The sequence below is a fragment of the Sorex fumeus genome, unplaced genomic scaffold, assembly GCF_029834395.1.
Source record: "Sorex fumeus unplaced genomic scaffold, SorFum_2.1 ptg000026l, whole genome shotgun sequence".
Classification (NCBI taxonomy): domain Eukaryota; kingdom Metazoa; phylum Chordata; class Mammalia; order Eulipotyphla; family Soricidae; genus Sorex; species Sorex fumeus.
The window spans coordinates 7,661,795-7,687,756 of record NW_026606083.1 but is presented as its reverse complement, the minus strand read 5'-3'; the positions used below and the strand labels follow the sequence as shown (position 1 = coordinate 7,687,756).

Genomic DNA, 25,962 nt, shown 5'->3' with positions numbered 1-25,962 from the left:
AGGTGACAGAGACCCCCGGGGCATGGACGGGGGGTAAACAGGGGTGCTGAGTTTGAAAGGGGGCAGTGCCAGGGGCACTCAGCAGGGCGCAGAGGTGTGGGCCAGCAGGCAAAGCTGTAGGGAAGAGCCGGCAGAGCTGGGTACCCAGGAGAGTGCGGCAAGAAGCTCAGCTGATTCCAAATGTTTGGGGAACTGAACTCCCAGTGTGTGACCGGTTTCCTGTTCTGGGGAGCAGCGGGTGTCCATGTCCGTGTGGGAGGGGCAAGCTCAGGGGCACCTGTTTCTGCCTTTGTCCTCTGGCTTTGCCTTTATGTGTGGGGCAGGGCCCGTCCCCAGATACCTGCACCTCTTCCCACATGTCCCCGCGTGGATGGTCCCTGGGACCTTCCTGGCCAGTCAGCAACCTCTGTGCAGCTGACCCACATCCACATGGCATCATGGCTTTTCCCACCCACATCCACGTGGCATCAGTGCCCACTGGCCACTTGCTGAGGCAGGACGGAAGCCGCAGTGTAAAGATCGGCTGGGGTTCTGTCTGTCACTTCCCCACCGACTGCCCAGGTGAGTGGCCAGCAGGAAATGCAGCCTCCTTCCTTGCCCGCAGGTCACCCGCTGGAGGGGTGTGGGGAGAGCAGGGTACAGGTTCCGCAGGAAAAGGCAGGTAAGATGCGGGACATTCTCACCCACTGAGCCCCCCGTGCCTTGCAGATAGAGATCTGTCAGACGCAGACGGTGGGAGATGAGGTCACTGAAAAGTTTTGAACTTCTTAGAACAAAAAAAATTTGGTCGATTCAAGGAATTGTCTGTGCCGTCGGTCTGAGGAGACAGACCCTCGGTTCCTGGAACTGAGCCACGTGTGAACGTCCTTGGGGCTGTTCCAAGGGGACACTGCTCGGCCTGAGCTCTCCAGGGGGTCACATTAAGAACTTTGCCTATAAAGAATCTCTGACCTCAGCGCCAAAAATGACCCCGTTATTTTGCTTTCTGTTTTTGTTTCATTTTTTTTTCTCCTTCAGTCTCTGAAGCTACAAGTTACTGGAAAGAATCGTGGGGGGTAGTTTTTGTGGAGGGGGTGAAGTCGCTTAGACTGAACCGTATGCAAATGCCATCTTCTGGCCCACAAAGGCCAGCAAGGCAACTCGGATCAGCTCAGGCCTGGCCACAGGGCTGTCTGCTGGCTTTCCCTCTTTTGTAATTGCCACGGAAGCTCTGCTGTTGGTTTTTTAAAAGCTTTTCTTGGTTTTTAGTGGGGAGGCATGCCTAACACTGCTCAGTGCCTCTTCCCGGCTGGATGTTCTGCGAAGCTTGTGATTCTGGGATTTGGACCCGGGTCTCCTGTAGCTAAAGCCTTTGTTGCAGCCCCTGAGTATCTCCAGCCCTAAAATTTCCTGCTTTAAATAGTTTTATTTACTTTTTTAAATCATTTTTTTTTCAGATTTGAGTTGCTGTGATTTATAGTACCATCTAAATTTTTATAAGCACAAAAAGGCCCTCCCGTTGATCGTCGATTTGCTCGAGCGGGCCCAGTAACGTCTCCATTGGAGAATTTGTTGTTACTGTGTCTGGCATATCGAATACTCTCGGTAGCTTGCCGGGCTCTCCGAGAGGGGCAGAAGAATCGAACTCGGGTCGGCCATGTTGGCTGCTTGTAAGGCGAACGCCCTACCCGCTGTGCTATCGCTCCAGCCCAAAAATTCGCTAAGCACAAAAATTACCTCAAATGTTTATAGTGCAAAAATTAGTCTCATCACAAAGCCAGCATAGCATATGGTCCTTGAGCGATCCAGTAATGTATGCGTCTCTATTCTAGTCAGTGTTGTAGAATACTTTTTGGATAATAGCCCTAAAGGGACTGGAGAGATAGTACGGCAGGTGGGGCATTTGCCTTGCACACAGCTGACCTGGGTTTGATCATCAGTATCTCATAAGGTTCCCTGAGCACTGCCAAGAGTAATCCCTGAGTGTAGAGCCAGCAGTAAGCCCTGAGCACTGCTGGGTGTGACCCCCCCTCAAAATAGCCTAAAACGCTTGTTCATTTGGCTTATTTGAAATATCAAAGTTTGGAGGGAAAGAATGCCCCACCAAGAACTTTCCTCCTGAATAAAATCATGATATTCATTCCCCCAAATAACCAAGAAAATCCACCCCTACAGGCTGACGCAGTAGAACATGACTCACACTCTAGACCTTCAAGGCTGCTCTGTGGCAGTTAATCATCCTTCAGAGGGTTTTTTCTCAAAATGAACCCCGGCTCATCAAAATGTGTGTCTCGACTTGCTTCTAGAAACTACTAATGATTGTTACAGAAAAGAAAGCTCAAAGGCTGTGGTCAGTGGCCAGCTGGTTTCCGGGCCACACTAGAGTGACAGATGGAATGACTGCCGCAGCCCTGGGGCTGGAGAAAGGAAGGAAGGAAGGAAGGAAGGAAGGAAGGAAGGAAGGAAGGAGAGAAAGTAGAAGAGAGAGAGAAAGAGAGGGGCTGGCGCGATAGTACAGTGGGGAGGGCGTTTGTCTTGCACATGACTACTGACCCAGGCTCAATCCCCGGCATTTCTTTATGGCCCCTTGAGCACCGCCAGGAGTGATTCCTGATTGCAGAACCAGGACTAACCCCTGAGCATTGCCAATTTGATCCAAAAAGCCAAAAGAAAGAAAGAAAGAAAGAAAGAAAGAAAGAAAGAAAGAAAGAAAGAAAGAACGAACCAGGGTCCAGTTCCAGGGTCCGTGCTCATGTGGGTCCTCCGGGCGGGGACGTTTCCTAAGCAAGCTCACTCCAGTCCACCCGTCTCTGCTGGACCATGCCCCTTCTAGATGCTCTAAACATCCCCCCATGACGTCCAGTACATTTCTGGCCCTATCAGTCTCCATTTGGTCAGTCTCTGCCTTGGAGACCCTCTTGGCCTCAGCCTGACACCTCAGCTCCACCTCTGGGATGAGCGCATTCCATGCTAGTGTCCCCTCCTTGGTCCCTACCCAGCTGACCCGTCACCCCAGATCACTTAATCACTTAACTTCCCGTTAGTCGTCGATTTGCTCGAGCGGGTGCCAGTAACGTCTCCATTTGTCCCTGTCACGTGCTAGTGTAGCCCAATGGCATCTGTTCGCTCTGGGAACATGAAGAGCCTCAAACCCCCAGATGAACCAGCCTATTCCAGGGAGATGGGAGGGCTCTGACAAGGTTCCTCAGTAATGCCAGTCCCACGAGCCCATCCCGCCCCCATGATCACTCCTCTGCCGCCCTCCTCAGTGGCCCCCTTCCCCATCCCATCCTGTGGTCTCTGCCTCTGTTGCCCCCCTCAGTGGCTCCCCTCCCAGAGAACTGTGCGGAAGATTGGCTCCAGGGGGCCACAACTAAGATGTATCAGCACCAAGGCCAGGAACACGGCCAGCGGGTGCACATGTGTGGGCCTCTCACACCGCCTGGCGAGCGCCAGAACCAAGACTCCCGCACCTCGTCCGGGGCTGAGAAGGGGTGAGCACATGCGGAAACACTACAGCTAGGACAAGTACCCAGGACACCCGTGAGCGCCCAGCCTGAGGGGCAGCCCCAGAGAGAACAGCGAGGAGGGACAGGAGGAGGACATTAAAGCCCCTCACTAGAAAAATACCGAGACTGCGGCTACCCAGCACTTGAGGCAGACTCTTGGGAACGCACCTCAAAGTTCTGATTCAGATCTCCAGGGAGGAATTTTCCGATGAGCACAGCACAAAGATTCCTAATGGAGAGTTTTTGGTTTAGGGAGAAAGGGTATTGAAAAGAGAGATGTGGGCCAGAGAGGTAGACGTGAGGTCTGGCCCTGCACGCAGCTGGCTCAGTTCCTCCTGGCATGACACAGCGCCCCCGAGCATGACCAGGAGCGACCCTGAGCACAGAACCAGGAGTAAGCCCTGAGCACTGCTGGGTGTGGGAAAGAAAGGGAGAGAGTGTTAGGGCATGGCTCTTGATCTTCAACCTCCGAGGCTGTCCTGTCCTAACAAGAGAAAGAGAAAAAGAATGGAAGGGAGAAAGGAAAGAAGGGAGAAGGAAGGAAGGGAGGGAGGGAGGGAAGGAAGGAAGGAAGGGAGGGAGGAAGGAAGGAAGGAAGGAAGGAAGGGAGGGAGGAAGGAAGGGAGGGAGGGAGGGAGAGAGGAAGAGTAGGAGGGAGGGAGGGAGGGAGGGAGGGAGGAAGAGTGGGAGGGAGGGAGGAAGGAAGGGAGGGAGGGAGGGAGAGAGGAAGAGTGGGAGGGAGGGAGGGAGGGAGGGAGGGAGAGAAAAAAGAATGGAGGAAGGGAGGGAGGAAGGAAGGGAGAAAGGAAGGGAGGGAGGGAGGGAGGGAGGGAGAGAGGAAGGGAGGGAGGAAGGGAGGAAGGAAGGAAGGGAGGAAGGAAGGAAGGAAGGGAGGGAGGGAGGGAGAGAAAAAAGAATGGAGGAAGGGAGGGAGGAAGGAAGGGAGGGAGGAAGGAAGGGAGAAAGGGAGGGAGGGAGGGAGGGAGGGAGGGAGAGAGGAAGGGAGGGAGGAAGGGAAGAAGGAAGGAAGGAAGGAAGGAAGGAAGGAAGGAAGGAAGGAAGGAAGGAAGGAAGGATGGAAAAAACAAAGAAAGAGAGAACCTTCATCTTGGGTCACTGAGCTTCTCACAGGTCAGTGATCAACTGTGTGAGCCAAGATACAGATTTTCAGGTGACAGTTTGACACTATCATCAAAAATGATGGGAACTTGGGGGCTGGAGCAATACACTGTGGGTAGGGCGTTTGCCTTGCACATGGCCAACCCGTGTTTGATTCCAGCATCCCATAAGATCCCCTGAGCAGCGCCAGGAGTAATTCCTGAGTGCAGAGCCAGGAGTAACCGCTGTGCAGGAGTAACCCAGGTGTGACCCATAAAGAAAAAAGAAAATGATGGGAACTTCCCAGGAGAACTGACCCTCTCATCAGATAAGGTATTTTCGACCAAAACTGAGTTTCTCACGGACGGATGGCCAGCCGTGCAAGTGAAGTTTCATTTCTTGGGAAACGGCTCTAAACCATAACCAGCGATTCTCTGCTTCCCCGGAGAACATTTGTTGAACAAGGCATTTTTGACCCAAATGACCTGACCGTGGTTTGCAGTGGAGACAGAAGAGGGGAACCGAGACTGGGGAGAAGGAAGGCGGCTGGGGAGGGGACAAGGGCGGCCTCTTAGGACGAAGGAGCTGCGTCTGGTGGGCGCATGGGGCAGAACCAGGGGCTGACCAGCCGCAGAAACCAAGGTTAGAGGCATCACCGGCTGAAGGGCACAACAGGACGTTTGTACTTCCAGCACAGGGGTGGCTCTGCGGGGACGGCCAGGGCGGAGAGAGCCCAGGTCAGCCTGAGCTGAGGGGACAGGCAGTGGCTGGTGGGCACGAGGGCTTGGAAGGACCAGAAACCGCTTTCTTTCCAGACAGAGCCCCCCACAGAGTAAGGCGGCCCACCCTAAGGGCTCCACTCTGAAGGTCGCTGTGCTGGGGGCCACCCACAACCTTGCGCCCAGCCTCCCGCACTGAGCCCCTGGCTACCCCCCATCCCCCAGAACCCGCAGGCTTGGGGAGGCCCTCAGACTCGAGGTGACGTGTTCATGAAACTCAGCGAGACCGCTAACAAGAAGCGCTCGCTCACCCACTTCCACGGCAGGGAATCTCCCGTCTGCTTTCCGAGTGAGGCCAGGGAGATTCATACGCAGAGCCCGGCCCTCGTCACCACGCTCAGCCCACACCTCCCAGCAATCGAACTTGAAAAAACCCTGGTTAAAACCACTTCCTGTCTTTGAGCCCTGCGGGCCAGGCACGCTTTCCTGCCGAACAAAGCCCAGAGCAGCGCCCGCCCGGCGGCAGCTGCACACCACAGGGTCCCGCAGGATGACCGTCCACCGCGCAGTGTCCTCACAGCTGCTGCCTTGGCACATGGTGCCCCACAGAGGCTGAGGGCTGGCTGCACCCGCCAACGCCCACCCCGGAGTTGCGCCCAGAGCTGGGAGATGGGTCCCAGCTTGCTGGTCGGGGGGCTCTTCACCTTCGTCCTGGTGTCTGGCTGTCTCACAGGTAAGGGGCGTGGCGTGCTGGGGTCTCAGGAAGCTGGTGGAGGGGACCACTCCCCTCTGAGGGAGAGCCCAGAATCCAAGGGACAGTGAAAGGCCAGTGCAGCAAAGGACTGGGAACCCGGGGTCCACGTCCCCTGGGCCCTTCCTTCATGACCGCATTGACCCTTGTCCCTGGGCAAAGCTAGGAAGCGGGTGTCTCTGATGGTTAACTCAGGGCAGAAGGGACTCTGTGCCGGTCGCTCGGGCCATGATGAGTCAATCTTTTAGATTTCTCTCCCAGTGGAGCGGGTTTTTGGCTGCGCCCACCCATTGTCCACCAAAATCAAGAGACCTCTGAGCGTCTCTCAGGGAGACAGTGGATATAGCCTAGAGGTCAGCAGCCTTGGTGTGCCCTGGGGTAGAGAGGAGCTCAGAGGAGTGAGCTGCCACATGGCTGGGCTTTGGGCATCTCGAGAAGCTCCTTCCATGGAAACACAGAAGCCTTTATAAAGTATGCTCACGATTAGAACGGTGCTATTGTATATATTTGTAATTTTTTCTTGATGAAGCGAGATAGTTTTTATTGGAACTTAATTAGAAAGATGGGAGTGGAGAGAGAAAAGCCCGCACTCGAGAGAGAGAGAGAGAGAGAGAGAGAGAGAGAGAGAGAGAGTTCCCAGGCCTCTCCAGCTGAGATAGGGAAGCAGAGCCAACAGAGCGGTGTGGTGTGTTCTGCAGAGAGCAGGGCTGACAGGCGAGTCCTCTTCTGTTCTCAGAGTGTGGATGGGCTTTGGCAGGCGTGGCTGCGCACCCACAGAAGATGCAGGTACCCACTCATACATGCAAATCCGGGATTTCATTCATCTTCTCAAATGAGTTGTCAGAAGCGTTTTCTTGTAAGAAGTAAGAAACCACCAACGTGCACCTCAAACCACCTTTCCTATCGAGTGTGAATTTTCTAATAACTCCCCCCGCTGGGTCAGGAAGAGATAAGCCATCAAGATCTGTCCTTCCCCTCCTCAATTTCTAGGCACAAAGGATGCTCCTGGTGCAGTGAGGAGGGACCCAGGCTAGTGACCGGGGGCTGGTCTGAGGTGGGGAGGGGGGCGAGAGGTATCAGGCCGTGGCCCATGACCTGAGCATCTGAACCTGGTTTGGAGGGAAGCAGAGCCAGCACCGACCTGGCCATTGGCGGCTCCTCTGAGGAAGGGAGGGAGCAGAGGGGTGCGTGGGAGAGTGGGGGGCTCTCGTACCTGTTCTTCCCTGCCGTAGAGTGTGCAGTGGCCGTGGCGTGGGGGACTAATGGCTGGGAGGGAGCCCCGGAGCCCTGAGGAACAGGAGGGAGAGGAAGGCAGCCCTGACTCTCGGGTCAGGTGGGTGAGCAGACGATGGGGAAGGAGGACGCCAGGAGGATGGGAGTGAGTCCGACTCCTGACCCTGGGAAAGACCATGAGGACCAGGCAGGCAGTTCAGTGGGCTACACACGCTTGGAAGCCCTGGGTTCAATCCCCAAAACCTTGGAATCCCTGAGCACTGAGCCAGACGTAGCCCCATCACCAGCACCAAGCAAAGACACACTCTTCCCTCCTTCTCTCTCTGCGGGCCCCTCCAGAGCCAGGACAGAGGGCTCCTGGGGGTGCCCGCCTGCTTGGGCCCCCAGAGCTGACACCTCGGGAGAGCAGGGCTTATGCTGGGGTCTCTCTGTAGCTCCCAAGCTCTTCAATTTTTTTTTTTTCCTTTTTGGGTCACGCCCAGCAATGCTCAGTGGTTACTCCTTTCTCTGCACTCAGGAGTTACTCCTGGTGGTGCTTGGGGGACCATATGGGATGCGGGAATTGAACCCTGGTCGGCAGCATGCAAGACCAGTCCCCTCTTCAATATTTTCAAGAATGAAAATATCAAGTAAGAAAGATGCTCAATTATTTTAAATAAATAAATAAATTTTTAAAGCAATTTTTAGCAGGGGCTGGAGCGATCGCACAGCGGATAGGGCGTTTGCCTTGCACGCTGCTGACCAGGGTTTGATTCCCAGCCTCCCATATGGTCCCCCGAGCACCGCCAGGGGTAATTCCTGAGTGCATGAGCCAGGAGTAACCCCTGTGCATTGCCGGATGTGACCCAAAAAGCAAAAAAAAAAAAAAAAAAGAAAGAAATTTTTAATGCTATAGCACTGTCCTCCCATTGTTCATCGATTTGCTCAAAAGGGCACCAGTAACATCTCACAACAAATTGTGAGACTTATTGTTACTGTTTTTGGCATATTGAATATATCACAGGTAGCATGACAGGCTTTGCTGTGCGGGCGAGATACTCTTGGTAGATTGCCGGGCTCTCGAGAGGGGCGGAGGAGTCGAGCCCGGGTTGGCCGTGTGCAAGGCAAATGCACTACCCACTGTGCTATTGCTATTGCTCCAGACCTTCTTCGATATTTTCAAGAACAAAAATATCAAGTAAGAAAGATGCTCAATTATTTTAAATAAATAAATAAAATTTTAAAAGGATTTTTTTTTAAAAGAAAGATGTTCAGAGTTAGAAAATAGAGATGTTTGTTGGAAAGAAGAAGAGAAAGAGGTTCCCCAGCAGGGGAGAAACTTAGTATAGAACTAAGTACGGCTGGTGTTGTGGGGGTGATATGAAAACCAGGGTGACTTGCCGCTAAGAACGCTACAGGAGCCGGGCGCTAGTCCAGAGTGTGTGGCTCCTTCAGACCCCTGGGTCTCGGTGCTACCACTTGCCTGGGAGTTGCCCCTTAGCATTCGGTTTCCTGTGAGCCTGAGGCTGGGCAGAATCCAGGATCTGGAAATTGTTGATGCTCAGAGACAGCCCAGGATCTGCAGGGATGGGGCAGTGGGGCATTGGGCTGACCGCGGCAGCTGGGCTAGGGAAACTGAGGCCCCTCGGGAGTCTCCCAGTTGAGGCCGTTTGGGTTCCTGGAATCCGTGGGTGGCACAGGGCCAGTGTCAGCATGTCTGAAATGCATGGGGGTCCCAGGTGGGGCCTCTGCCAGAAGCCAACAGCCCTGGCAAGTCCTCGGGTCACGCTCCCCTGAGCCCGGGGACTGGGGCTGTGCCGGGGCTGTGCCAGGGTGTGGGTGCCCCTCCCGGAATGACTCGACCCGCAGAGGAGCACCTTCTGCTGTCCCTGTGGGGCTGGGCAGGGCTTCATCGGCAGTGGAATTTCCCAGAGGTTGTCTGGGCCGAGAGCATCTTCCTTCCATTCTAGGAATTCTCTGATCAAATCTTCACATGCTCAGAGAATGCTGAGGGGCAGAAACTGACTGAGTTTTGGGTCGGATGGTCCCTCACGGGAATCTCCCGGCCCCAGGTTCACCGTGGACATGTGGGCGGTGAGCCTGCCCCGTCGTCCCAGAACTGGTGACAGTCACTCTCGGCGATTCCCTCCAGCTTGGGTCTCGGGCCAGAGCGGCAGGCACCCCAGCCCGGCTGCCACTTTCCTGTTTGGAGGGTCGGGCCCAGCAGAGCTGCCACGTCCAGGCTGATTCCAAGGAGAAGGGCCCCTCAAGGGACAAGCCAAGACTCCGTGGCCTCCAGGCTCACCCATGGCGGCCGCGGTGAGGAGTCCTCAGGACCCCCAAGTGGGGCTTCTGTTCCCATGGTCCACCCAGCAGAGGTCCGGGACGTGAGCGGTTGGGCCCAGAGCGGTCACTGCTGGAAACTCAACGGGGTGCCCGGGGAAAAGCTCCCCGGGCCATTCACAGCAGCACTGAGGGGTGTCTGCCCCCACTCACGTCTCCCCAGCCCAGAGCTTCCCTCTTGCCCCACCACCCGGGGGCTCTTCCCTGCACCGACTCTGCTTCAGAGAAGCCTGGCTGCCGCCCACAAGGCAGAGGAAACTCTGAGCACCTCTGCCGTGAGTCACCCTCGGGCAGGAATTGCCGCCTGCCCACAGAATCACCCACTCTCTGGGCCCGACAGAAATAGACATGTTGGCAAAGCTGGGTGCGCGGCGCAGGGAGGGTGGCGTAGGGCAGGGAAGAGGAGGGGAGGGGAGGGGAGGGGAAGGCAGGGGAGGGCAGGGCAGCGGAGAGGAGGGCAGAACAAGGCAGGGGAGCGGAGGGGAGGGCAGGACAGGGCAGGGGAGAGGAGGGGAGGGTAGGACAGGGCAGGGGAGAGGAGGGGTGGGCAGGACAGGGCAGGGGAGAGGAGGGGAGGGTAGGACAGGGCAGGGGAGAGGAGGGGAGGGCAGGACAGGGCAGGGGAGAGGAGGGGAGGGCAGGACAGGGCAGGGGAGAGGAGGGGAGGGCAGGACAGGGCAGGGGAGAGGAGGGGAGGGTAGGATAGGGCAGGGGAGAGGAGGGGAGGGCAGGACAGGGCAGGCCAGGGGAGGGGAGGCGAAGGGAGGGGAGGGGAGGGAAGGGGAGGGGAGAGAAGGCAGGGGAGGGCAGGACAGGACAAGGGAGGGGAGGGGAGGGGAGGGAAGGGGAGGGCAGGGCAGGGCAGGGCAAGGCAGGGCAGGGCAGGGCAGGGGAGGGCAAGGACACGGTGGGGCAGTACAGGCGGCAGCTCCAAGGCCGAGGAGCGTCTCCAGGGCCCATGAAGGGGGCAGCAAGGGGGTGGCGGGCCGGCGAGCTAGCCTGCTGGGAGACTTGGGGCGAGCCCATCACTCAGCAGAGCCCCTGGGCCCAGCTGGGCAGAGCCTGGGCTACTCACGCCTGACTGTGATGTGGGACAGGGAAGCTCGGGTCTGCAGTCCTGGGTGGGCTCTGCCTTGGCACCTCTGGGGTCTCCCTGCCCCCACCATCACCTGCATGCTCCCTGTGTCTGTGCCAGGGGCTGGGGGGAGAGTAAGGGTCTTTATCAAGAGGAAGCCTGGGTTGAAAAGAGCAAACTAGCGCAAGAAACCCTTTTTCAAACAAAAGGACCCTTTCCCAAGGCAGCCTGGCCGCTGGAAAAGCCAGGGCTGAGCCCTTCAGCCTCCCCCCCTCGCCCCTTCCAGCCTCCCCACCGCCCAGCCTCCCCCCACTGCCTCTCATCCCCCCCTGCTCCTCCCCCTCCCTTGACCCTCCCCCTCCCCCCCTTCTCCTCCTGCCTTCTGCTGCCTCTCCAGTCTGGCCCCTCCTCTGAGTCCACTCCCCCACCAGCTCTTTGAGCGACTGACCCCCACGGGTGACTTGTGTGAGGTGGAGAGGAGAGAGACGGTCACTTTCTGCCGAGCAGCCCTGCCGCCCAGGCCGTCTGTGAGCTCTAGGCCTGATACAGCCCAGGAAGTCAGCCTTGCCCAGGGCTCGTCTCGCAGAAAAAAAAAAAAAAAATTTCAGAAGTAGATGCACGATGAAGTAAAACAGATTTCATTTGGAGACTTTTAGGAAGGGGAGGAGGGAGAGAGAGAGGGAGAGAGTAAGGCGTTCAAGAGAGAACCCGGCTTCTCCAAGGGCAGAGTGAGCCCCCCACGTCTCAAGAGGGGAGATGAGGGCAACATGTGTGCTCGGACACGTGGGCACAAGCAGCACATGGGCCCGGGCAGCATCTGTGCCCTTCCTTTGTTCCAGGTGGCTTTGTAGGGTCTCTCCAAGCCGCCCCATGTGGGGCTCCTGGCTAGGTAAGATTGTGGCTGGGGGTCGCCAGGGAGCTAGTGCTGGAGCGGCCGACAGTGCTCTCTGGGGACTCCTCCTCTGATCTGTATCCCGCTGTTCTCTCTGGGGGAGCCTCAGGTTAGTCAGACAAAAGGAAGGCACCGAGGGGTCTCTGTAAGCGTCAGGCCCTTCCTGTGGGGGCCTGGGGGCTGCGGAAGGCCTGGAAAGCCTCTTTCTGTAGCCACAGGCGCGTCAGCCTTAGGACTGTGGCTTTATTGTTTCCCAGAAACTTTGCTGCCCAGATGTGAAGTCTGTTCCCTTGCCCCCTGCCTACATCACTAGAGGGTGCAGGGTCAGGGGGGGCCTGGTCCCCCTCCTCTACTCCATCCTTCTCCTTCTCCTTTCCTCCAACAACGCAGCTTCCCCAGTGGCTGTTGGGATGTTGGGGTCACACGTCTCAGGTGGGTGCTTGGGAAGGTCACAGAGTAGTCAAAGTGCCCCCACTTGGGCTCAGCGGGGTTCATTGGGCCTCACTGGGCTTTCATTGGGCCTCACTAGGCCTCACTGGGCCTCACTGGGCCTTACTGGACCTCACTAGGCCTCAGTAGGCCTCACTGGGCCTCACTGGATCTCACTGGGCATCACTGGGACTTACTGGGCCTCACTGGGCCTTACTGGGCCTCACTGGGTCTCACTGGGCCTCACAGGGTCTCACTGGGCCTCACTGGGTCTCACTGGGCCTCACTCGGGCCCACGGGGGAACCCCCATCACCAGGTGTCTCACACACACTCCCGGGCTCACCCTGCCGTTGAGACCAGTGCTGGTGTGGTGTTCACCAAAGGGCAGCCCCTGCCCACACAGGTGCCATGGGATGGCTGGAAATGTGGCCGACAGCAGAGCCACAAAGGTGGGCTCAGTGTGGAGCCCCTGGGGACTTGAACTCATGACCTCCCTCTTGCTGCAGCTCCCCAGGTCCCCACACACCCCTGGTTTGGATCCCGCCCTTAGGACCACGGCAGGACCATGACCCATGGGCCCTAGGAGAGCACTGGGAGCGAGCCACACCAGAGCCCATGGGTGCAGACAGGAAGTGTGCGGAGTCCAGGCGCGAGGCTGGGGCGGCTGATCGGGACCCTCAGCCCAGTTGAGCAGGGCAGCTCCTGGGGGTCTGTCCGGGCACTCGCCCACCCCGGGCCTCCTGAGAAACCAGCGGGTTCTCCCGGGGCTGCTTTCAGTGGGCCAGCCACTGTGTCCTCCCTCCTGCCCAGTGTCCCACCTGTCGCCCACCGGCTGGGAAGGCTGTTAACTTGTTCCCTCGGGCAGAGGGGTCTGTGAGGCAGGGGACACATGGATCCAAGTTCACATATCACCCCGTGCTCTGAGGAAGGGTCGGTCAAATGATGTGGCTACATGCAAGCCCAGGGCTTTGCTCTTCTCTCCCCATCCCTCTCTGTCTGTCTCTCACTCTTCCTCTCTCTCTGTCTCTCTCTCTTTTCCTCTCTCTCCCTCTTCCTCTCCCTCTCTCTGTCTCTCTCTGTCTCTGTCTCTGTCTCTCTCTCTCTCTCTCTCTGGTCTCCCTCCCTTCCTAAAGGCAGAGCCAGCTAAGGAACGGGCCAGGATGGTGGCAGGATGTGAGCTGAGAGGGAACAGGCCTTCTCAGGGTATAGGCTGGACGCTGCCAACGCAGATGATGGTGTTGGTCTGAGCACGGCCGAGGGCTGTTCCCATCCTGCCCTGGTCTGACCCTGGTGCTGCGGGGCCTCCTGCAGACCATCAGGCTGGCCCTGGTGACCCCTGCTCAGCAGGATCTCAGGAGCACCAGTCACCATTAACTGAGCACCCCTGGGTATGGCCCCGGGTTTCTGGGCACTCTTGGGAGATCCCGAGAAACACACAAGCAAAATCCCAACTCTCAGGCCAGAGGAACTGCCTCTCCTGGCCTCCACCCAGCGACTGCCCAAGGACCCTGGACCCCACCTCAGCCCCCTGCCCATGTTGTGAGCTGCTCCAGTGCTGCCCTCTGACAGCTTTCTGGGGCGACACGGATGCTGCTCCACACACTCACGCTCGCTGTCCACACGAGCTTCCTGCAAGTAAAAGTGAGATTTTTTTTTAAGGCAGAAATGGGGACAGCGAGGCCATCTGTGCTTGTGACTATCCCAGACTCCGCACCACCGAGTGCTTCAGCCCCAGGCCACGTTGCTGAAGGAGGACCCCAGCCAAGAGGCCGGAGGCTGGGGTCTGGGCTTGGCTCCCAGGGAGGGCAACCCTCTCCCCCAGATAAGCATCTCACTGAGTCGCACACAGCCCCTCCCAGTGACCCAGATAGCTCAGTCAGCCTGGCCTAAGAGCCTTCCAGAGCCCGGCAGCTTGGCCTGGCTGGGGCTTCCAGGGGCCTGGAGGCTGTCCTGGAGCTTAGGGGTCCCGGCTCCCTGCCAGACCGTCTCTGCGTTCCACTGGCTGATCCTGAGGGTGTCTCCCAGCTGTCTCCAAACTGTCCTACCAGCCTTTCTGAGGAAACTTTCTCAAGGAAGCTGGGGAGGTAGAGACACGGGGCAGCCTTGGGGTTCTCTTGGGTCTGGGGTGGAGGAGGTACTTTAGGTCAGACCCGGACAGCAGTTTTCTCCTGTGCTAGGCTCTCGACTCTGCTGTGTCTGGGGGAGATTCCCCTGTGGCCCCTCGGCCCCTGCCCTCAGCTGCTGCCTGGGACACCCTGGCCCTCCTCTGGGTCAGCTGCTCTGACCGGTCTCCCACCTCCTGAGCCTGAGGCAGAAAGTCGCCTGGACCACAAACCCTTCTCCCTGCCCACCTGCCGGCGCCTCAGCCCCAGTCTGGAGGGAGGCCATGGGCAGCTGGGGCCACACTTCCTCCCTAGCCCAGAGGGCGTTTCCTTCAGCCCCACACGCCTGTTTGTCCCCCGTATCACTGCCAGGTGTGCCCCCACAAAAGATTTTTTTTTTAATTTTTAAATTTTTTTTCCAACTTACAGACTTTTGTGATGATGTTTCAGTCATACAGTGATGGAGCACCCATCCCCCCACCAGTGCCCATTCTCCACCACCGATGTCCCCAGTATCCTCCCACCACCCTTCCCACCCCTCCATCCCCCGCCTCTGTGGCAGGCACCTTCTCTCTTACTCTCTCTCTCTCCTTTTTTGGTGTTATGGTTTGCAATACAGGCATGAAGTGGTCATCATGTTTGACCCATACCACAGAAAAAAATTTAAAAACTAGAAAATAATTTAAAGCGTTCGCACATACGTTGCCCGAGTCGATGTGCTGCTTGTGCCCACGTGCCCGAGCACGCATGTCGCGCGCATCTCCCCTCTTGCGATGTGACTTTCATGCGTTCCTGTCTAATGCTGGTGTGTGTGTGTAAGGTTCTCCCTGCCCTTGAAGAAGCCCAGATTCTCTCTTGAGTGTGTTACTCTCCATTCTCTCCCACTTTCTCTTCCTCCTTCCCTTCGAAACCTCCAAATAAAATCTTTTTTTTTTACTTGAAAAATAGATAACTTAAGGGACAGAACGTATTTTCCTGGAGCAGACCGATAGTCCAGCAAGTAAGGCTTTTGCCTTGCACGCGGCCCACCCAGGTTAGATCCCGGCAGTGCCAGGAGTGATTCCTGGGAGCCGAGCCAGGAGTCAGCCCTGAGCACAGCCAGGCTGGCCTAGAAAGAAAAACGAAGCAAGACCAGAAGTGTTTTCCTTCTGCCTTCTAAAGAAAACCTGCAGGAATCCCGAGCTACGGGCCTGCCATGACCTCTCCTCCCCCCTCCCATCTCCCTCCTCCCATGTCCCTCCTCCTTCCTCCCTCCTCCCCCGACATGTCCCTCCTCCCATGTCCCTCCTCCATCCTCCCTCCTCCCTCCTCCCATGTCCCTCCTCCATCCTCCCTCCTCCCTCCTCCCATGTCCCTCCTCCCCCGACATGTCCCTCCTCCCATGTCCCTCCTCCATCCTCCCTCCTCCCTCCTCCCATGTCCCTCCTCCCCATGCCATGTCCCTCCTCCTTTTCCTTCCTCCCTATGCCATGTTCCTCCTCCTTCCTCCCTCCTCCCCTCCCATGTCCCTCCTCCTTCCTCCCTCCTCCCCCTCCCATGTCCCTCCTCCCACATGCCTCCTCCCCCACCATGTCCCTCCTCCCATGTCCCTCCTCCATCCTCCCTCCTCCCTCCTCCCATGTCCCTCCTCCCCATGCCATGTCCCTCCTCCTTTTCCTTCCTCCCTATGCCATGTTCCTCCTCCTTCCTCCCTCCTCCCCTCCCATGTCCCTCCTCCTTCCTCCCTCCTCCCCCTCCCATGTCCCTCCTCCCACATGCCTCCTCCCCCACCATGTCCCTCCTCCCATGTCCCTCCTCCATCCTCCCTCCTCCCTTCTCCCCTTCCCTCCTCCCTGTTTTTGTCTCCCTCCTCCCTTCTCCCATCTCCCTCCTCCCATCTCCCTCCTCTCTCCTCCCTCCTGTCTCTTTCCTTTTCCTTCCTTGCTACTCACTCCTCCCCTTCGTCCTCCCTCCTCCTCCCTCCTCCTGTCTCTGCAGGTTGCAGCAGACCCCAGTGCTCCTCTCACAACCCCACACTCTGAGGGATAAAACCATCTCAGACACAGTCTCATCAGACTGAGGCCGAGAGGGCAGAGAGAGAGTCCAGGAGGGGGCACTTGCCTTGCCCACAGCCAACCCCGGATCCATCTCTGGGACCACACAATAGCCACCAAGAGTAAGCCCTGAGCACAGAGCCAGGAGTAGCCCCCGGCTCCCCAGGTGCCCCCACCCGAGCAGACAGTCCCTCCCCATGGCCCCGCCCTCCTACAAGCTACTGGACAAGGCCAGGGCAGAGGACTCAGGCCCAAGTCTCTCTGACTTTAGCCAGACCTGGAAAGTTTCAGTGTCTCTAAAGGACAGAGCCCACAAGGAAAGGAGAGTCAGGAAGAGTTTCTGGAACTTTCCGTCATCCCATATGACCCGCTCAGATATATTTATCCGGGCCCGCCCTTGACACTGTCTCTGAGGCCCTTGTTTGTCCTTTTTTTTTGGGGGGGGGAGGGTCACACCAGGCAATGTACAGGGATTACTCACTCCTGGCTCATGCACTCAGGAATTAGTCCTGACAGTGTTCAGTGGACCATATGGGATGCTGGGAATCGAACTCTGGTTGGCCGCATGCAAGGCAAATGCCCTATCCTCCGTGCAATCACTCCAGCCCCCTTGTTTGTCCTTTTAATCGTCGATTTGCTCGAGCGGGCCCAGTAACGTCTTCATTGGAGACTTTGTTGTTACTGTGTCTGGCATATCGAATACTCTCGGTAGCTTGCCGGGCTCTCCGAGAGGGGCGGAGGAATCGAACTCGGGTTGGCTATGTTGGCCGCTTGTAAGGCGAACATCCTACCCGCTGTGCTATCGCTCCAGCCTCCCTTTTAATACTGTTGGATATTCTGGAAGCTTTATATTTCGAAAGAGGGTTTAGACCCAAAACTGTACAAAAAGTATGTTGGATTTTTGTAACTGTTTTGAATTTATCGGTCAACTTAAATGATGAGTTAACCTCTTAAAAAAAAAAAGGATCTTCCCATCAGGAAAGATGCTACATTTCTCTACTTATTTAGAGCTTTCATTTATTTTGGCAATGTCCCATACTTTTACATTTAGAGATATTCCGAGTTTTTGGTAAATGTTTTCATGAGTATTTTATGATTTTTTTGCTACTACCACCCATGGCATTGCTTTTTAAAGCAATTTTGGATTTTCTAACATATTGCTCCCAACATAGAGAAACTAACCACAAATGTTTTTCTATTATTGAGATTGCATGATTCCAGTTATTTTGTAAGTGACTTGGTCTTTTTTCAGCATAAACAAGCAGGTCTGTGGGCTGGAGAGATAGCATAGCAGGTAGGACGTTTGCCTTGCACGCGGCCAACCCGGGTTCGATTCCCAGCATCCCATATGGTCCCTAGGGACCGCCAAGAGTAATTCCTGAGAGCAGAGCCAAGAGTTACACCCGTGCATCACTGGGTATGACCCAAAAACAAACAAACAAACAAACAAAAAACCCCAAAAAACCAAGCAGGTCTTTTGTGGACACTGGCTAGACCTGCTTCCTCGTGGAGGGTCCCACTGGACGTCTGTGTCTCATCTTCCCTCTCACCCTCTTGCTGTCTCCTATTTAAGGCCCTCACGATTCCAGCCATGGTTCCTCCCATCCCTTTTCCTGCTGCCCTTTCCTTGACCCTCGCTTCAATGAGAAGAGTGTCGCTTCGTCTGCCGCTCTCCTGGGCACTGTGAGGGTCTCGGCAGCTCTGAAGCTCCAGAAAGACCCTTCAGAGCTGTCTCTGGTGGGTCGGTTTGCAGAATGTCTAGGAAGCCGGGCTCCAAGCCACAGCTGGGGGGCAGGGGGGCTGCACTGCGTGTACAGGGGTCCTGCTGTGGTCAGGGCTACCGGATGCCCCTGATGTGAGGAGGTGTTTGGGGACCCCCGAGGCTGAGAGGGGTGGAAAGTGCCTGTTTCTTTGGGAGCTGGAGGAAGGGGGACCACACCCAGCTGTGTAAACCAGGGCCAACTCTTGGCTCCGCGTTCAGGGGTCCCTCCTGTGAGCTCCGGGTTCTGTCTGTGGGGCTGGAAACCGGGCCAGGTGGGCTACATGCAAGGGCAGCACCTGCTCTGCTTCCTCTGTCCACCCCATAGACGCCCCTCTTACCAGACACTGGGCTATGTGCTCTGCATGTTTCTCTAGAAATAACGGCCACAAGTCATTCATTCTGGAACGTCTGACTATTTTTAGTTCCTATAAGCCAGTCTCCTAGGTGGGCTTCTGCCTCAGTTCCCTCCCCAGGGAGTCCTCTGCCCCTCCCCGTGCTGACCTCTATCCACTGCCTTTGCAACGCTGAACTGCAAACTGTCCCTGACACACAGTTCTTAGGGTGCAGTGGTGGCAACGCTAGTTTCTTTCTCAGAGGAAGAGAAAAGTGTATGCCAAGGGAGCCGAAAAGATGGCTCAGTGGTCAGTGCATGCCAGCGCTCAGTCTCAGCCCCTCATAACCCATTGAGCACTGTGGGGAGTGACAGACCTGGGACTGAGCACCCCACCAGCATTGCCAGGTGGTTCCCTGAACCCGAATAAGGAGAACAGCAGTGGGAGTGAGCGGGCAGAGCTTGGCAGTGCCCTGTACCCTCTGCCCCTGATGTGCCCTTTCTTCCAGCAGAGCTTTGCAAGCCGCCCCCAGAGGTCAGGAATGCTGTGTTCAGAGCACCCGCGTACAAGGTGGGCACCGTCCTCAACTGCCAGTGCGAGACGGGCTTCCGCAGGGTCAGCCGCCGGCCCTTCGTGCGCTGCACTGGGAATGCCAGCCGCGCCACATGGGACAAGGAGTGCCAGTGCGTGAGGACCTGTGAGTGACAGGCGAGAGCAGCTGGGTGCAGCAGGGCCTCTTGAGAACCCCGGCCCGCAGATGGGGACCGACGTGCTCTGGGATTCGAGTGGGGCGGGGGCTCGCGTGACACCAAGATTCACAGCAACTCCAATTGCCCGTCCACACTGATCCAGGTGCTCTGGATGCCACCAGGCAGCCCCGCCAAAAAGCCGAGATGGGGCAGGGCTTAGGGGCATGTCTGGTGCGTGGCCAAGCCCACTTGGTTCCTAGCACTGCAGGGTGCAGAGCTGGGCGTGTCCATCTGGGGCACCATGCAGCTCTGCACATTCAGCGCTGGGCCTGCTGCAGGGAACGGGGCCACAAAGCGAGGTGTCGGCAGACCTCCTGTGGCCCCCCAAACCCTGAGAATGCTGACAGCCCCTTGTGTTACCACGGGGCCTTCTTGACCCCGGCATCCCTTCCCTGCTGCATCCATCTGGGCTGTCAGGAGCAGTGAGTCGAGGGAGGTCACTCTGTGGCGCTCCCCCATGCCTGTTTCCTGGGCTCCACCCACTGGTCTGGTGCCCTCCGGGCAACCCCAGGCTCAGCCTGGCACCAGCATCTTCGGCACAGAGGAGGATGCAGGGGGAGTTCTCTCATGCTGGACGTCATGTCCCTCTAGCTCAGAGAAGACCAGGGTGCTGTGGGCAGGCCCAGCACAGCACCCTTGGCCTTGGTGCCACACACTCCTGGGCGTGGGCACCAGCAGGCCCCAGACAGGATTCACCCCCCCACCCCCCGCAGCAGACACACCTGCAAGCACAGAGCCCGCGGGGAGCCAACTGGGTGTTTCGAGACTTCGAGCATGGCCGTCACGGCACGGAGATGCTCACAGCCCCGCTGTGGGAACCCCAGGGCCAGGGAAGCTCATTTTGGAGCCCCTGGACCCCACATCGTGGGCTCTAAAGGAGGGGAAGGTGCACGCAGGCAGTGTGGGAGGCGTGGAGGGCGCGGCTGGGCTGAGCTTCTGTCCTGAGACTTTCTCTGCCCCTTCTGCTCCCTCCAGCCCCCGGGAGCAAGGGACACGTGACACGCTCACCTGACAGGCACACAGGGTGGAGATACACAGTGGGGCAAGGCCAGGTGCAGTCCCCGGGGCAAGTCGACCTGCCAGGTAAGAGGAGCTGGCCTGCAGGTGAGCAGGTAAGGCCGTCCCGCGAGTAGGCCAGGCAGAGCCTTGGCAGGCGGCCGCTGGAAGCCAGGCCTCGCTCTCCCGGGCTTGGGGGCTGAGCTGCAGGGCTGGCATCTCCCGGCACATCCACCAGCCCCACCCAACCTGCTTCCTCCCCGCTGGTGCAGGGGCCATGTGTGTCCAGGAGGGTGTGCCTCGTCCCCCCATGGCAGTGCCTGTCCCCCTCGGTCACTGACCCCAGCCCTCAGCTGCCACAACCAAGGGCTCAGACTTCCTGTGGCGAGTGCCCTCCCTCAGCCAGACAGAGGCCATGTGCCATCTCCAGCTGTCTGTCCCGCCCCGCTGACCACCCACCCCAAAGAGTGGGGCCACCTGGTGCCAGCAAAGTGCCTCCTACATATATGTTTGCCACTCAGAGAATGGATGGACGGATGGATGGGTGGATGGATGGATGGACAGACGAATGGATGGACGGATGGATGGACGGAAGGATGGATGGATGGATGGATGGATGGATGGATGGATGGACGGACAGACGAATGGATGGACGGATGGATGGATGGATGGATGGTTGGATGGATGGATAGATGGATGGATGGATGGATGGATGGATGGATGGATGGATGGACAGATGAATGGATGGACGGATGGATGGATGGATGGATGGTTGGATGGATGGATAGATGGTAGATGGCAGGTGCATGGTGGATAGATGGATGGTGGGTGGGTGGGTTGAGGACAGATGTACGGACGGACAGCGGAGGCGGGTGGATGGATGGTGAGGAATGGATGGGTAGCTGGGTGGATGGTAGGTGGGTGATGGGTGGTGATGAATGAATAGTGGATGGACAAATAGTAGATGACTGGATTAAGGATGGATGTATGGATAGTGCATGGGCGGATTGGCAGGTGGATGAAGGATGGATGGATGGATGGATGGATGGGTGGATGGATGGGTGGATGGATGGGTGGATGGATGGATGGTAGATGGATGAATGGTGGATGAGTTGATGGATAGTGGCTGGGTGGACAGCTGGTGGCCGATGGACAGGTGGGTGGATAAATGCACACACCAAGCGAGGCCCATGGAAGAGGCGATGCTTTCCCACCCTGCCTAGGACACTCTTCCCCTCCCCGCAGGCCACTGCAGAGAGCCCCCACCTTGGGAACATGAGGAGTCCAGGAGATCGTACCATTTTGTGGTGGGGCAGGAGCTTTACTACCAGTGCACCCAGGGGTTCAGGGCAGGTCAGAGGGATCCTGTCAGGAGCATCTGTGAAGTGAGCTGTGGGGAGACCTACTGGACCCCGCCACAGCTCACCTGCGTGAGAGACGGGGGACTTGGCCCAGTCCCAGGTAAGCGTTGTGAGAACCCATGTCTCTTGTCATGGCTGAGGGGAGGGTGGGTGAGGCGGGTGAGGGCTCCTTGTCTGGGCCATCTGTCCCGGCGTTGCCTGAGCTGGTTCCCGGCCCACACAGAAACCGGGAGTGCCGGGAGGGAGCCCTGGGAAGGTATGCGGGCTGGGCCCCACCACCTCTAAAACGTGTGTGGGGAGTGGGGTTTCCCGGGTCATGCCCGGCAGCGGGGAAGAGCCTTAGCTGTGTGAGGGAAGGAGACTCCCCCCACCCCAGTCCCCGCTACAGCCCTGGGTGTGACTTCCTCTCTCCCCCAGGAGACGAACAGATTCCTCCAGAAGCTCCAGGGAGCCACACCGCCTGCCTGCGCCCCACAGCCGGGGCCCCCGCGGGGACGGCTGAACCAGCAGGTACGGCTGTGGGCTGGCGACGTTCTTGACTGGGAGAAGGCTGTGCCACTGACTGCCCAAGCCACTTCCCGCCTCGTCCCCTCTCCCCAAGTCCCACCTCTATGTTCCAGGAGGCATGATTTCACCTTGTAGTGTTTTGTTGGGGGTCCCCCCCAGCTATGCCCGTCAAGGTGGTCTCACTCCTGGTGGCAGGCCCATGCCCAGAAGAGCGGGAGTGGTTTCCTCAGCCTGTCTCCTGTGGGCTCTCGAGAATAAACTGCTGTGGGCAGTGTGGGGGAGGCCCGGATCTGGGGCCCTGGGGCCCCCAGAAACAATCAAGAAATTTAGGGAGACAAAGAATGGGGTTGAGCTGAATGGGGAAATAGCAATCGGTTGAAACTAGTCTGGACTGGGAAAGAGCCCGGGTCACGGAAAGGAGACGGGCTGGAAATAATTCCTTAGTTGTGGATGTGCCTAGGGCAGGCGTGTGGGTCACGCGCAATATCCGCTCAATTAAAACCTTCCTTCAGCGAGCACTTTATTCTGACAATGCCATGTTGGCGTGTGGCCCCAGCCAGCCGTCCCCAGGGGACACGTGTGGGGGCAGGGGCCGTGTGGTCATGGAGAGTAGCTTGAACTTTAGGGCGACAGGGACGGGAGGGGCATGCGGAGATCAAATGTGACTCTGAACTCCCCAAACTTACATGCTGGAACCCAACGGCGTGCCAATCTAATTTTTTTCTGTTTTGTTTTTTCAAAAAAGAACATGTCTGGGGCCTGCAGAGAGAGTACAGTGGGTGGGGCACTTGCCCAGGCTCGATCCCTGGCACCCCACAGAGTCCTCCGGGGGGGGGGGGGGGGCGGGGGGCGCCAGGAGTGATCCTTGAGCACAGAGCCAGGAGGAAGCCCTGAGCACTGCCGGGTGTGACCCCCAGTCAAAAACCAAAAAATCGTAATTTTTCAAAATGCTAAAGCTTGATCATGAAATCCTAAGGTGAGAAAGAGACGCATGTGCCTGGGGCCTGGCTGCCCAGGGACCCCTGCATGGTCAGCAAGTGTGTACAGAGGAGGGGGCAAGGCTGAGGGTCCCCGCAGGCCACAGTTGGTATCACCTGGGTCCTCTTCTCCTGCAGAACCCCCGGCACACACCGGAGCTGCTGTGGCCACCGAGTGGCCGTTACCCATCAAGTATCTGATAGCAGGTGGGCAGCGTCGGGCGGGCAGCGTGGGCGGGGGTGGAGCTTAAAGTGGCCCCCCTTCCCGTGGGCTCCACCCACTGCCCGCCCCAGCCTCCTCCCAGGTGCTGTGGGCCCCAGGGAGGCTGGGGGCCGCGTGAAGCCTGACCCTCGTCTTTGACAGCTGCCTGCTATGCACTCCTGCTCCTGCTTGCCGGTGTCCTGCTCCTCGGAGGCCTTGCGTGGCAACGCAAATGGTGAGTGGCCTTGCTCTCCTGCCCACGGACTCCCCATCCCCTCTCAGAGTGCTCAGGCCCCCCCCATGCACACTCAGCCTGGCTGCAGCCCCAACATTAGTGCCATCATACTTGAGGAGGAACCGGCCCCAGAGCACAGACTGACCGTCGCCCCCCACCCCGTGCCAAGTCAGATGTCCAGGACCACAGGACCCCCACGCTACCCTCTCTCCCTCACACACACGTTCTCCACACACTCACACGCTCATATGCACACATACTGTCACACACACTCACACATACACACTCACATGTACACACACTCACACATACTGTCACACACTCACACGATCACACACCATCACACATATACTCACACTGTCACACACTCATGCACACTCACACATACACTCACACTACACTCACACACACTCACACATACCCTCATACATACACTCTCACACATTCACACACACTCACACACTCACACATTCAGGCACATATTCTCTCACACTTAAACACACAAACCACAGAGACCCCGTGACATCACTCCATCTCTCCAGAGTCCCCCTGCCCCAACATCCAGGCACCTTCTGACCAGCTGTCAAAGACGAGGGTCAGAGCACCTGATGTTGACTTCCTGTAAGACACATGAAACGCACAGCCCGACACCTCCCAGAGCCGACTGAAAGACGTCCCCCGAGTACAACACTCGGCAGACCCTGGCCCTTCCCCGCGCCAGCCTGTGGCCTTGCCTGTCTGGCCACTGTGACAGACCCAAGGAGAGGGAAGTGCATGCAGGACTCCTGTCAGCCCTGTCCCCTGTCCCCAAACTGAGCACGGCACCTTCAAGCCCATCCTGTGACTTGTGAGAACACACACACTCACACCTCACACAAAGGGATGAAGTTGTTCATCCTGACCCTGTATGAGAGAACTCCCAGAATTACAATCCTGGGGACACATGCACACCACACACACACACACACACACACACACACACACACACACACACACACACTCCCCTGGCCCAGAACAAGTCCCCAAGTTCTGCTTGCAGTGAAAGCCATCCAAGGGTGCCCTCTAGTGGAAAGATGGAAATCCTACAGAAATGCCCCCGTTTTCCTAGTACAGTTTCTCAGGCCAATTAGCTGAATCAGCCTGCAGCTGGTCACTGGCTGAACTGACCCTTCACCCCCTCTGGGCCACCCATGGGATTTTCAGGACTTTCATGAGTGGCTGGGAGCAGAGCCCTGATTATACATAAGACGACATGCAGCCTTGCCATGAAATTAATAGCCCTGAAACAAGCCAGTGAAGTCAGTGCCAGCCACCAGCTATGCTTTTGTTGTCCTCGAGGTCAGGGCACCTGCTGCGGCCCCAGTAAGAGAGTGGGCTCACATGTCAGGACGCCCTGCTGCAGGGAGACCCGGGGATGTTTACATAGGCAGGAGGTGAGGGCGCTCTTCCCAGGTGCACCACGACCCTGGCTCTGTGTTTGAACAGGAGGAAGATGAGAGGAACCATTTAGGCCAGGAGGACAAGGTCGCCAGCCTCTTCCAGGAGGCCTTCAGGGTTCCACCAGATCCTGTGTGCTGAAGGCATTGCCCCCCCCCCCCCCCGCCCTGGCCTGCCCCTGAGGCAGTGTGGAAGTGTGTCCCGGGGGCCTCTGGCACCGTGTCGGCTTTCCTGGGTTCATTAAAGCTTGCTGATGAAGATCCCTCGACACTCTGAGTCAGCGTCAGGCCCTCAACACGGGCGCCCGCTCCCCCCAGCCTGCTGGCCCTGCCCCTCGCCCTGTCTCGGTCCGTAGCTAGCCCCTCTAAGACCTGGGACCCGGGGGGCAGTGTCTGGCCCTCAGCCCAGCACTCAGAAGCCTGTGCTGCTTGGCATGAGAGGCCATGCGGGCCACAGCTCAAGCCTCAGGAAGGGAGCCCCCTCCACAGCCAGGCCGAGCCAGGTGACCCCGAAGGACGCCCTTCCTTTGCTCCGGAAGAGGCTTGGATATTTAAAAGACATTTATTGGGGCTGATGCCAGGAGCTGTTTGGGGACAGCATAAAGCTCCTTCAGGTCTGGCTTCTCTGGGGCTGTTACAAACAAGGTTCTGCATCAGGTCTGCTCTGACTAGATTATCACAGACACACAATGTACACATTTCCGAGGAAACATCATTAAACCCGAGTTACAGAGCAGCATGATCAGTGTGGAAGGAGGGGGGAGGGAGGGAGAGAGGGAGGGAAGAGGGAGGGAGGAAGGACAGATGGAGGGAGAGAAGGAAGGTAGGAAGAAAGGAAGAAGGGAGGGAGGGAAGAAAGGGAGAAAGGGAGGGAGAAAGGGAGGAAGGAAGGAAGGAAGGAAGGAAGGAAGGAAGGAAGGAAAGAAGGAAGGAAGGAAGAGATTTCAGGGACCGGGTGAAACACGGGGAAGGGCCTCGACCTGTCGACCTGTCGGCAACTGTTTAGCGACCCCCACTGTTCAGGGGCTCTGCAGAGGGGGTTGGGGAGAGAGCTCTGAGGCTGGGGCTCATGCTTGCATGTGAGGGCCCCAGTTTCATCCACAGGACCCGATGGTCCCTGGAGCACCAACAGGTGTGTGACCAAAATGAACAGTAAAACCCACAGCTGAGAATGTGTTTCTGACATGACTGAGGGTGTGTCCAGGGACCAGAGAGACCTGCTGGATCACTTCGCACCCCACCCCCCAACTCCCGCTAGAAAC

General features: G+C 57.5%; 1 protein-coding gene across 1 annotated transcript; it reads left to right on the top strand.

Annotated features, from left to right (window-relative positions):
* Positions 1-437: 437 nt before the first annotated feature.
* Positions 438-24,857, top strand: IL2RA (interleukin 2 receptor subunit alpha). The gene is made up of 7 exons (XM_056114578.1): positions 438-561; positions 18,746-18,934; positions 21,228-21,443; positions 21,761-21,853; positions 22,966-23,034; positions 23,192-23,264; positions 24,750-24,857. The coding sequence occupies exons 1-7, from the start codon at positions 438-440 to the stop codon at positions 24,772-24,774; spliced, it is 789 nt and encodes a 262-aa protein (XP_055970553.1). The 3' UTR covers positions 24,775-24,857.
* The last annotated feature ends 1,105 nt before the right edge of the window (positions 24,858-25,962 follow it).

Bases quoted from the DNA above. Each gene is read 5' to 3' on its own strand.
- IL2RA (XM_056114578.1), top strand. From the start codon at position 438: ATGGCTTTTCCCACCCACATCCACGTGGCATCAGTGCCCACTGGCCAC. The intron at 18,935-21,227 runs GTGAGTGACAGG...CCCTCCCCGCAG, and splicing joins GTGCCAGTGCGTGAGGACCT to GCCACTGCAGAGAGCCCCCA. The intron at 21,444-21,760 runs GTAAGCGTTGTG...TCTCTCCCCCAG, and splicing joins GGGACTTGGCCCAGTCCCAG to GAGACGAACAGATTCCTCCA.